Source organism: Pelobates fuscus, chromosome 12 (genome assembly GCF_036172605.1).
Source record: "Pelobates fuscus isolate aPelFus1 chromosome 12, aPelFus1.pri, whole genome shotgun sequence".
Classification (NCBI taxonomy): domain Eukaryota; kingdom Metazoa; phylum Chordata; class Amphibia; order Anura; family Pelobatidae; genus Pelobates; species Pelobates fuscus.
In genome coordinates this window covers 109,951,312-109,965,192 of record NC_086328.1, presented here as the reverse complement: position 1 = coordinate 109,965,192, position 13,881 = coordinate 109,951,312, and the positions used below count along the sequence as shown (strand labels likewise).

The following is a 13,881-nucleotide window of genomic DNA, read 5'->3' as shown; positions in this document are numbered from 1 at the left end:
AGTGATTAGCAATAAGTGAGAAATAATACAGAATGCTTAGAAATGATCAAATCTCACAAACCCTTGGATTCAGGTAGAGCCTGGCTGTGTTTATTCGTCACTCCCTGTTTTCACTTATTTACATTTGCTATCAAAGGCAAATATTCATATGGTTATTATGAAACCAGCAATTGTGAAGAATTGGCAATAGTTATGAAATAATCAAACCTCCTGTTTGTCACTGTACAACAGAATAATTATCCTCGTCAGTGATTTGCAATTTGTGCTTTAGCGAGTTCCTACATAGGGACAGGTTTTTAACAATTTCAGTGCTACAGTACTGATCACTTGAAAAGGCCAAATGTGTCAAAAGGATTTATTAACTAAAAATTGCACTGTGGTACATAATAAACATAAAAAAACAAAAAAACAAACACAAGATAACCACTTTACTACAATTCACTTTTTAATAAATAAACCTGAGTTCTGCAATCATGAGGTTGCCCAGACTGTCATATTACATGGTTATTAAGTTAGATCGAGGCCAACTTAAACCCAAATCAAATGCCTTTTGATCTACGTCCAGGCAAATCAGTCATCCAGGATTGACATGTGGAGTCTGATTCATTGAATAATTTTTGACTAATTTAATTATAATCAATTTATTAATTCTTATCAATTCACACATTAGTGAATAACCAAGAAAGTGTTTTTCAAATTTAAGGCCAAAATAGGTCAGCAGGAAACATAACTGACTTGCACAATTCTAGCCTTCTTTTGTAGTAAATTTGAAATTCACTTTTGCAGTTCAGTTTAAATGACTGCCCAGTGAATGTAGTAAGGAGTATTATCTCCCAGAGAAGGAATGTTTAGATCTCTCGTTCCTGAGACAAATGTTATCCTCCTGGACAAACAGCAGGATAAAGCTGCTCATATACTCAGAATATTTCACTGCGCTCCTGAATATGTTGGAGTCTTACTAAATTGCCACTATCCATAGCAGGAGGAGTATATGGAAGTTCAAGAAACGAACAGCCCAAAATATTTACACCTGCCAGCACTAAATCAATACAACTGTAAAAAAACGTGTTTAAGTAATGGTGCAGTGTCACCAGTATGTTAGCCAGTGACACACGGTAATGTCTGCATTTACCCCGAGGCCTCAAATACCTACAATTACAGAATTTCCACAGAGAGAGAGACTTGTATGTTGGGTGTGGAACCCTTATCCGGCCCTGCTACCCAGAGGACACAAACACAAGTGACAGCAGAGACCTGCAGCTCTGGGTGACACACACAGTATGCTTTATAGGTTTTGTCTAATATTTTGTAGAAATAGACAAAAAGACCACCCAGGTGCAGCAATATAATCTAAGAGAAAGGTTAATTACTTCCCTTTGAATCTAGGCTGTAACAAAGGATTCCTCAAATCTTCACAAATCAGTTTTTCTAATATTTATAAGATTATTATCACCAATACACACCTCTCAACATTTCATACAGACAAAGAGGGACACTTCGATTTTAAGGGTGTGAGGCCAGGGACAGGGCTGTTCTGCTAAATGTGAATTACTAATTTATACAGCTAAAATGAAAATTAAAAACCAAGAACAATGTATCTTATTTACACAGACTGATTTCTAAACTTGCAATATTCAGGGATATCATTTTTAACCCCTTAAGGACCAAACTTCTGGAATAAAAGGGAATCATGACATGTCACACACACGTCATGTGTCCTTAAGGGGTTAATATGTGGGGTAATAGTTTCTTGATCCTATGGTGAGATGTGACTGCCATACTGGGGTCAAGAAGGATTTATTTAATTCCGAGTTTGTTGCAAAATTGGAAGCTTCTAACTGGGTTTTTTTTTGGGGGGGGGGGGGGGGGGACTTCTTTTGGATCAACAGCAAAAACAGAATTTGATGGACACGTGTCTTTTTAGCTATGTAACTATGTAAAACATTTATTGTAATTTAAAGACATACTACTGCGAGTATTATTGCTGTGGAGCTCTGATATAAACTCAGACACAACAACAATATGAAACTCCTAGAAAATAGGGACAGAGGAATTTGGGCCCAAAATAGGGACTGTCCTTCCGAAATAGGTACACTTGGGAGGTATGCCAGTATAAAGTAAACAGAATCACCATATTCCACAGCACGTTGTGATTTTTTCCAATCAGGAAGTTAAACAGCAAGTAATTAAACAAAATAACATCCACATAAAGAAGATGGCCCTGCTCAGACAACTTTTTCAGCAATGTTAAAAAAAAAAAAAAAATATATATATAAAATAAAAAATACCCACAGTAAATCAGAAAGTTTAATTTCTATTAATATTGATTAAAAATCAGATAATTCTGTTTCTTTAAAACACATGCATTAGCTTGACCTTGATTGCAATTCAACACAATTTCCTGTTTGGTTAAAAAAAAAAAAAAAAAAAAAAAATCTTCAGATTTCGGAATAGCAGAGCTTGGGAACGTAGTGCGTTGCAGATTGGTATTTGCACCCTAACACAGATATTTTTAAACTATATTTGGAAATTCACTTAGCAATATTCCACAACACAACTAGCTTATAATCCTCAACTTTTCTGACCCTTAGTCACATCCTTTTCTGCCTAGCCAAAATCTTTCTGACCATGTGGACTTGCAGAGCCCAGATCATCCCTAGTGATACCAGAACAGGGAAGTGACACAATGTTATTTTTAAGTTGCCCAGGGAACCGCTAACCACATGTTCTCTGTACAGTGTTTCTCAGGTTTAACATATGATTCAGTAAACTGCGACCTGACAACTGAATTGCCATATTTAAGCTGACGTAGCAGAGCTGAGCCACAATTAATTTCAATTGCCAGTTCAGCACAACCACACTGTTTAGTAAATAAGGCCTATGGTGTAGCAGAGCGTTTTATTTGTACCAAATTGGGTGGGTTTTACAAAAAACTGTAAATTGTGGGAAGCTAAATAAACAGGTGAAGAATTGTCCCTATTTGGATATTTTGTCCTAAAAAAACTATTTCCCTGCCAGTTCTCTACAGTTTCAAGTTTAGCGAATAACACCAATTGTCACTTTTATACCCAGTGATAATACCATAAGAAATGACGTGTATTAGTCCAAAATGGCAAGGCCTAGGGCAGTGATGGCTAACCTTTACACCATAAATAGTTTCTGGACTACTAGTTTTTAGACTCTAAAAGCAAGCTGAGCATCAAAGGAATTGTAGTCCAGAAATAATTTATGGTGTGAAGGTTAGCCATCACTGGCCTACGGCCTTCACTAAGGCGTAGTATGCGATTCTATTTATGTAATGTTTATTGGCAAACTCCCCTCCCAGACAGATGTCTATATCTGCAAGCAGGTCAAAAATGTTGCATAGATTATATTAGAAGTCAAGATTTAACATTGTATCATTCCTTACAATGTTTATATATATATATATATATATATATATATATATATATATATATATATATATATATATATATATATATATATATATATATATATATATATATATATATATATATATATATATATATATATATATATATATATATATATATATATATAGCCAGCAAATTCCACAGCTCTGTACAATGGGAATAAACAGAGCCCAAAGTTATCATGGGGCAAAGCTTGGGAATTTTCTGTCATCACTTCTATTTCTAAAAATACACCCAGGGTTACGGACTACATTTCAGATAACAATGAATTATAATTCAAATTGACAAAATTTAGCCTAAAGTACCTGATATGAAAAATAAAACGTCACTATTCGGATTGCAGTTTGCTTATAGTCTTGAAACTGTAGAGAATTAAAGGGAAACTCTAAGCACCATAACCACTTCATCTTACTGAATGGTTCGGTTTCATAGACTGTCCTTTTTATTCTTTATAGCATTGCATTTCAGAGAACCATCCAATTGGCGGTGCTTGGTGACTGTTGAGCATGTGTCTAGTAGGTCCCCTATTAGATTGGATCGGACCAGAGACCATCCATTACGATTACCTCAGAAGACAAGGAGGGCTTGCTGGGCAGAAACTGGTCTGGAAAACCAGTGGTTTTATCAGAGTTTTTGTTTTACGGGGGGGGGGGGGGGGGCTATATCTAAAAGGTACTTGGCAACCTAACATTTCTTTAAAACAAACAACATCCCCACCACAAATACAACATTTTGGCTATGAAAGCAAATCTGTGACTAAAGACAATTTTGAGAATTTTTCCAAATTGCGTTTGTTTTGTAATTCAGTTTTCAATTCACTATATCCCAAACTATTTATCCTGAGCTAGGCTGACCAACAGAAAATCCCCAGCAGTTGATGAACTACTTGCCATCTGTGAAACTAGCAGAGCATCATGGTACTTGTAGTTTAACAACAGCTGAAGATGTACCTTTCAAATGATTACAGCTTACCCCCTTCCCAGACAGAGAGAGCACTTATCCAGAAAATAAATTAAAATAAATAATTGCTACAAAAGTGTCAATATTTATTTTATTCTGTGGCTTTTCATCAAAACAAAAGATTGTCCAATTCTGCTCAGAATCCTCAGTCAGACAATAGAAAATAAGCTCATAGCAACAGACAGGGCTACCTACTGAAACAACTTTCATTTCAAGAATAATTTGCAGGAAAATAATATGGCATTTATTAAATCATGGATACAGAGCTACTGCCTTTCGGCTATTTCTCAATGCTATTATTATTATTATTATTATTATTATTGCCATTTATATAGCGCCAACAGATTTAATTATAAATAGGACAATTACAAGAAAACTTACAGGAACGATAGGTTGAAGAGGGCCCTGTTTAAACTAGCTTACAGTCTATAACTTTAACTCTTATCACCATCAGCCCACCTAATGCAAACAGGTTCACGTCTATTGCTAATCCACCTGGAGGGGCCTGTAGATGTCACGGGCCTTGGGGAATGAATTTAAAAACTACATTACTGTAGGCTGGCTGCTCATAATGAGTGTTGCATTCCAGTTATTCAAGGCTTGTTATAACAATAATAATAATAATAATAATAATAATATTTATGAAGACAAAAGCAGGGGGTTACATAGAAACGCATTGTATGTCATTCCAAAGTAATAACAGATACAATTAAGAGTAAGAATCTACGGACAGCTCGAGGGAGATTTAGACAGCTCTAAATGGGGGAAGGGGGGAGGGGGTGACCATACACTAAAACCAAGAAACAAATTGGGTTAACATGTAAGATAGTTAGTCCAGTCATTGACAAATGTATTGTCTAATGTTAAAACCGAATTTGTGTACAGTAAGGGTATAGGGAATGGTTAGAGGATGTTAAGGGTTAATACTTTCTATACAGTATGCTGGGTAATCTATGGGGGATTCCTGGGGGTGGGGTGCCTGTCAGTAGGGGAATATCCCTCTGAGTGGGGGAGTAGGGAGTATGAGGTAGAGCTGAGACTTCCAAAGCACTGAGTCACCCCAAAACACACAAATTCCAGAGTCACTGAGTCACCCCAACACATGGAGGGCTTCATCTCCCAATAACCCCTACTATGCCCACCCACATGTCTGTTCACATCACGCTGTGTATTACCGAAATAGCTCTTTATCCAGAGGGACAGTTCACACTTTATTCCCAATCAACCAAACTCATCAGCTTCCCTGCTGCCCCCCAGGGGCAACCTCCCCCCATAATGTTACCTCTCCTCCCCTGACACCCCTATAATGTTACCCCTCCTCCCCTGATCCCCATATTATTTACCCCAGCCCCTGTGTTGCCAGATGCTCAGTTTGACCCTGACACCCTCCCCCATGCTAACCCCCCAAAGATCCCTGTGGCTCCCAGTACTTACCGTCAGTGGTCGCTGACATCTCTATGAGGGTCTCGTGCTCCATCTGGCCCGAGCGGCTCATGTTCCCAGCGGGTCCCACTTACCCAGAGCCGGAGATTGGGGAGAAAAGGCCGGAGACACCGGGAGATGTGTGCTCAGCTGAGCTCTACCTCCTCCCACTCCTCCCACCCCTTCTTCTAGCCCTCCTCCACCTTCTACCCCTCCCAGATCTTCTACAGCCCTCCTAGACCTTCTCCCCCCTCCAGCTCCCTGTCTGCATGATACTATTGGATACATTGAAATATAACACACACACTGAACTAATGGATCCATTGTAATATAATAAACACACACACACACACACACACACACACACACACACACACACAATTAATTGGAATATAACACATAGTGCTAATTAATACATTGTAATAAACACAGTATAATGCTGTAACACACCGTACTATAATATACTGTAACACACTATACTGTAATACTCAGTGTAACACACTATATTATAATACTGTAATAATACTCTATACTAAAATACACTGTAACACACTATATTGTAATACTCTGTGTAACAAATTATATACTATAATACACTATGTACCACACTATAATACACTGTAACACACTATATTATAATACATTATGTAACACACTATATTATAATACTGTAATAATACTCTATACTAAAATACACTGTAACACACTATATTGTAATACTCTGTGTAACAAATTATATACTATAATACACTATGTACCACACTATAATACACTGTAACACACTATATTATAATACATTATGTAACACACTATATTATAATACTGTAATAGACTATACTGTAATTCACTGTAACACACTGTACTGTAATACTCTGTGTAACACGGCAACCTTTGGCACTCCAGATGTTGTGGACTACACCCCCTATAATGCTCTTACACCCTTAATGCTGGCAAAGCATCAAGGGAGGTGTAGTCCAAAACATCTGGAGTGCCGAAGGTTGCCTATACCTGCACTATACTATAATACATTGTAACATACTGTACTGTAATACTCTGCGTAACACATTATATACTATAATATACTATGTAACACACTATGATACACTGTAACACACTATATTATAATACATTATGTAACACACTATACTATAATACACTGTGTAACACACTATACTATAATATTGTAACACACTATACTGTAATACACTGTAACATACTGCACTATAATACACTGTACACACTATATTATAATACACTGTGTAACACACTATACTATAATACACTGTAACACTATATGATGTAATACACTGTAACATACTGTACTATAATACACTGTAACACACAATATGATAATACACAGTAACACTATATGCTGTAATACACTGTAACATACTGTACTATTATACACTGTAATACACAATACTATAATACACTGTAACACTGTATGCTGTAATACACTGTAACATACTATATAATACACTGTAACACTATATTAGAGTACACTGTAACACTATATAATAACACTGTAAGGGACTATACTATAATGCACTGTAACGCACTATACTATAGTACAATGTAACACACTATATAAAACACTGTAAAGCACTATACTAGAATGCACTATAACGCACTATATAATAACACGGTAACACAGTATAATACATTGCTCAGTAAAAAAAATCCATTTTAGTTTTTAGTAATTTGAACTTTAGTCGACACAATTAAAATCTAATGGGTTTAGTTAAAGCCTCTCTTGGCCTCTTTTGCCCCTGCCCCAACCCCTTGTGTCTCTCTGTGTCCCTACAGCCCCTCTGGGTGTCTCTCTCCCAAGCTCCAGTCTCTCTTTTGCCCCGTCCACAGCCCCTCTGTGTCTTTTTGTGTCCTCCCACCTCCTATGGGAGTTTCCCCCAAAGCCCTTGTCTGTCTCTTTTGCCCCTTCCCCAGCCCCTCTGTGGCTCTCCCCCCCTCAGCCCCTCTGTTTGTCTCTTTCTCTCAACAGTATTATTTATGTGTCTCTTCCCCCAGTATCTTGTCTCTTTCTCCCCCAGCCCCTATATGTTGCTTTGTGTCTCCTCCAGCCCCTCCATGCATCTCATCTCCCGCACGTCTCAATTCTTCCCCAGCCCTTCTGCGTGTCTCATTCCCCCCATGTGTCTCATTCCACGTGTTCATCCCCCCCAGTTCCTCCATGTGTCTCATTCTCCCAGCACCCCATGTGTCTCATTCCCCCAGCCCCCTATGTGTCTCATTCCCCCAGCCCCCTATGTGTCTCATTCCCCCAGTCCCCAAGTATGTCTCATTCCCTCAGCCTCCCATGTGTCTAAATCCCCCAGTTCTCCATGTGTCTCTATCCCAAAGTCCCCCATGTGTCTCATTTCCTCTCCTCTCTTCCCCATGTGTTTTACTGCCAGTGTTAATTTTGGTGGCAAATTTAAATTTAGTTGTAATCATAGTCTTTTGACTATAATAACCTGTTACACATACACATTACAATATAATACACTGTAACACACTGTAATACACTGTGCATCATACTCAACTATAATACTGTAACACATTATACTATAATAAACTGTAGCACATTACACTATAATACACTGTGTAACATACTGTACTATAATACTGTAACATTAACAAAGACTCAACGTCCAGTGAGGGGCCGAGAGACCTTTCACTAGAGTTGGTTCGGTTGAGGGGTATAAGGGCATAACCCTAAACAATATGAATATAAAAGAGAAAGAGACTGGATAGGGATAAGAGTGGATACTTCCCCGTTCACAGTCCCTATACCCCCGAGAAACACTCGTTCATAATATAATGGCAAAAAGAATGCCCGTATGGAACTAACATGAAATATATGAAAAATAATAAATTTTTATTAATCCCACTTAGGGAGAGAAAGTAAAAAAATAAGTAAAGGTAATAAGTGACAAACGTGTATAAACAGTGAAAAAAGAGAACAAATATTTACAGGAGTCGTCTAAAGTTTACTGTATGTGCTCAGCACTTATATACTTGTAATAAACGGTTATTGAAGATAGGTTTTCAAAGGAACCACTAGAACAAATAATTACAGGAGTCGTCTAGTTTTGCTGTATGTGCACAGCACTTATACACTTGTAATGAACGGCTGCTGAAGGTAGGTTTCTAGAAAAGTTTAGAACAAATGATTACAGCAGTCGTCAAGAGTTTGCCGTATGTGCACAGCACTTATATGCTAATGACTAGCCAGCTACTGACAATAAGGTTTACCAGGATAGACAATGTGTCAAAGTATTACCGTGGTTGGCAACAAAGTCCTAGTAACCCATAGTAGCTCTATTAGTGTGCAGATATAGCAGAGTCTGTCAGGAGCAATAGCTCCGTGATTTCCTACTGTCCGGTCCCCTCAATGGCTGAGTATCATGTAGAGAGAGGTAATAACATAGGTTTGATCCTGCATGGAGGGTGACTCATGGGCTATATCGGAAGCGAAAAAGCCTCCGTGATTAAATGTAAGCCGGTCCGTTCAGCGGCTGATTATAGCGACAAGAGAACACACAATGCAGTCTAATCTTGGAGTCAACCTAATCGAGAGAGACCAGAGGGTATGGGTATGGAATATGGGTAGTTTAACCACAGAAAAGCCCACAGGGTGAGACTAGCGGCATAGAAGAGCTCCCTAGTACGTTTCTTACCCCCAAATCTAAGCTTAAATGCTAAATAGAACAGGGTAACGACAAGGGACGCACTAAATACCCCAGATTCCTAAGACCCAGACACCAATCGAATTCTATGCTAGTGGTAACAGCAAACAGAATGTCTAAACTGCCTGAATATGAGTATAGACCATGTGGTCGCGGTCAAAGCTCTTCCCCATGTGTTTTACTGCCAGTGTTAATTTTGGTGGCAAATTTAAATTTAGTTGTAATCATAGTCTTTTGACTATAATAACCTGTTACACATACACATTACAATATAATACACTGTAACACACTGTAATACACTGTGCATCATACTCAACTATAATACTGTAACACATTATACTATAATAAACTGTAGCACATTACACTATAATACACTGTGTAACATACTGTACTATAATACTGTAACACATTACATTTTAATAAACTGTAGCACATTATATTATTATACATTGTACCACACTATAATACACTTAGTTTCATACTGGACAATAATACTGAAACACACTATACACATTATACTATTTTACACTAAATTTAATATTATATATAGCCACAAAGGGGAGCATGTGTTCACCCACACCTATTGCCTATGGGGTGTGAGGATAGGTTACCCCCATTAACCAGCTCCCCAGCTGATAAAGAGTTATGGAGAATACTGAAAAGCTAGTGACCCATCTCGATGCACAGGTGAAAAGGGCAGAAGAAGGGGAGCCATACTACTCCTATCCCCATACTCTACCAACATGCCCGCATGTCACTATAAGGCATTATCATCCCCCACATTCATTTGATACCTCTCATCCACCAGTATGGGAAAGGAGTAAGTGCCAGTTCTCTGACTTCCCACACTCACTATTAACCCAGACACTGCTGCCTATGATACATAATAGTAGGAGTGATATTCTGTTTTGCAGTTCCAAAGGACCCCCATTGCTTTTGTATTTTATTTTAAAAGTACATGTCCTATTAATGCAATTGTTTATAGTAAGAATTCAGGAATTGTTGGAAAAGTTATTCCCATGATATTCCTTGTAGCCAAAAGTAAGATAATATGAGTTATTCAAGGTCAATTCGACAACCGTCAGAGATGCTCCAGTTTAGAGCGAATTGTGATCTATTTTGGGGTAGATCTGCAATATATGGAGGATGCCACATTTTGTGTTTTTTTTTTTTTTTTTACCAATTTTTAGTACAATTTCAAAACCTATATAGGCCACATTCATTAAGAGTTGTAGACAATACAGTACAATATTCCTAAAAGAGAAAAAAACAAACAAGCAAAACAAAAGTAAAACAAACAAACAAATTATAAACAACAGATTGGAAAGAAAGAAGTCACAAGCTGGGATTATTCGAGTACAATAAATAACTGAGTAAGCTTGAGAGAACCAGTAGAGACAGTAGATTTAGAAAAATAGAAGGATGGGGTAGATGATCTTCTAGAGTGCAGTTCCCAACTTGCCTCGGAGCCCCTTGTCAGCTTATAAACTCCAGGATACCAGATAGGTGCAGGGATAACAATTTATTTAGCCCTATTAAAACACACAATCTCAGAATAAAACTATAGTATATTAGTCCACCTTACTTGATGTGTTTTGGCAAAATAAGCCTTTCTCAAAAATGTCTGTGTCCTTCCATTCTGTATTCCTCCGGCTTTTTTGGCACCTCTTACCATCAATTTTCCCGCCCGAACACGTCCTCCAACCAAGTCTTCTCCCGGGTTGCATGCCTATGACGCCGGGACCAGGCCCGGACTGGCCATCGGGCATACCGGGCAAATGCCCAGTGGGCCGCGATGGCCGTGGGCCGAGGCCGGCAGGGAAGATCACAGGATCTCCCCTGCCAGCCCCTGCAGGGCCAGCGCTATCCAAGCGCCGGCCCTGCTGTGAGGCAGTTACATGCGGCCGCCGGCTGGGGAGTGAGGGAGGAGATGACCCGGGGAGCTCTAGCCAGCAGCTCCGCCGGGTCCTCTCGCGAGGTCTGAGCGTTGCAGGCTAGAGTTCACTCTCACCACTGTACCACCAGGGAAGGCAGCACCCTCCATGGCAGCACGGCACCCCCCCATGGAAATCCGGCTTCCCACCCCCTCCCAGGCTAAAGGTAAGAAGGGGGGGGGGGGATACATAGTTTTTAGTTCTTTTTAAATAAAATAAAAAAAAAACATATTTATACAAACACTGTGCTATGTACACTCACACTAAGAGCACTCACACACAACACACTCATACTAACATCACACTCAGACACACACAGCACACTCATACTAACATCACCCTCAGACACACACAGCACACTCACACACACAGCACCCTCAGACACACACACACACACACACACACACACACAGCACCATCAGACACACACACTGCCATCCTCACACACATGCTGCACCCTTCACACATACACACAGCACACAGAACACACTGCACCCTTCACACATACAATACGTCCAAATATATATATATATATATATATATTTATGTATGTGTTTGGACGTATTGTATGTGTGAAGGGCGCAGTGTGTTGGTTGTGCTGTGTGTATGTGTGAAGGGTGCAGCGTGCATAATATTATTATTATTATTGCCATTTATATAGCGCCAACAAATTCCTTAGCGCTTTACAATATTTTATACTACATCATCACTACACACATTACGCTCCAGATACACTCTAGATCCCTTACCCTATATACACTCTAAAAACCTCTATGCAGACACACACAATCTCCTATACACACTCTGGGTCCTTTACACACAAGATCCCCTACACACATTGCACCACCTACACACACTACATTCCTGACATACAAACTCTGGATCCCCTATGCACACACTACATTCCTTGTAAGCAAACACATACTACATTCTCTAAACACACACTCTCTACAACCCCTACACACACTCTCTACAACCCCTACACACACTACAGCCCGTATGCACACACTCACTACATCCCTTATACACACTATGCCCCCTATAAACATTCGCTACCGCCCCTAGCCACACATATTACACCACAAACACGAATTAAATTGACCTATTTACACAATACCACACCACAATCAGCTTACTCAACACACACGCAATCCCACAAGCAGGCTCCAAACACATGCACCATACACTTTTCTGGCCCGTTTGTCCTCTGATATCCCACTTATGGAGACACCAGAGACAAGGTAAAAGCAAACACAACGCAAGCATGTTATTAAATTTGATTGCGCAGCGCAGAACAAATACAGGGCCTTTTTCCCATGCTAGAGCTCTTCAGCAGGGCTCTGCGCATTGAACTAACATGCTCACTTTGAGAAGGGGCGTGCTTGTCATTAGTGATGACAAAACACACCCTCTCTGGCCCCGCCTCTTTCTCAGGGGGCCGCTGTGATTGAAAAATGCCCGGGCCAAATTTTTTTCCCAGTCCGACCCTGGCCGGAACGCTCGCCATCTGCACGTCATGTGTCGTGCATCTATGACGCCGGGACTTTTGTTGTGTAGAGTTGTTCACGGAGCTCCTCCCCTTTTGCATCTCGACGCACGTGACTGAATCTCAACATGCACGCATTCTCTGCACAGTCACTAAACGTCGTGACGCATCTACTTCACCTCAAAGTCTTTTGGGGGCAGGACTGGTATTGAAAAACTCTCCCTTCATCACTTATGCACTAGAGCAGGGGTAGGCAACCTTCAGCACTGCAGATGTTGTGGACTACATCCCCCATAATGCTCTTACACCCATAATGCTAGCAAAGCATCATGGGAGGTGTAGTCCAAAACATCTGGAGTACCGAAGGTTGCCTATGCCTGCATTAGAGTCTAAATCCTATTATAGGAATTCGGAGCCCAATCTGCCAAATCTTCTGAATATATTATAATATATAATATTCTAATATAAAAAGTTAAAAATAATGTGATTATTCCATTATCATAACTTACACATATGAAAACAATATTAAATTCAGTTTAAAATAATTAATAAATTCCCAATATGTCACAATTCTAATATAACAGATAAGAGAGTTAATACATTCTACTGATCCAATTATACACACAGATATACAACAGTAGATAAATATATATATATATATATATATATATATATATATAACTATGCACATATAGTCTATATCATAAAATGTTGTAGAAGAGAACCTATAATGAGAGAAATAATAAATTAGATAAAATAATTTATTTCAAAATAAATGTTAAGACCGTGAGGTTGCAAGGTATCCATATTGAAGATCCACCTCATTTCTGATTTCCCAAGGAAGCTATCTTTATCGCTACCTCTCCAGTGGACCTTTATAAATTGTATATGATGGAATATTTGGAACCAAATGGGGTTATTCAAGCCTGGACCACCATAGATGAGATATAGTACCAGCA

The 13,881-nt window shown here is 39.1% G+C and overlaps 1 protein-coding gene across 4 annotated transcripts in view; it reads right to left on the bottom strand.

The window, feature by feature from the left end:
• ANO5 (anoctamin 5) overlaps positions 1-5,989 on the bottom strand; it is a 62,041-nt gene extending 56,052 nt beyond the window's left edge. For all 4 annotated transcript variants that reach the window (XM_063437913.1, XM_063437914.1, XM_063437915.1 and 1 more), the window contains exon 1: positions 5,829-5,989. In XM_063437913.1, coding sequence (XP_063293983.1) covers positions 5,829-5,889 — 61 coding nt within the window. In that variant the 5' untranslated portion in view covers positions 5,890-5,989. The remainder of the gene's footprint in view (positions 1-5,828) is intronic.
• Positions 5,990-13,881: the final 7,892 nt, after the last annotated feature.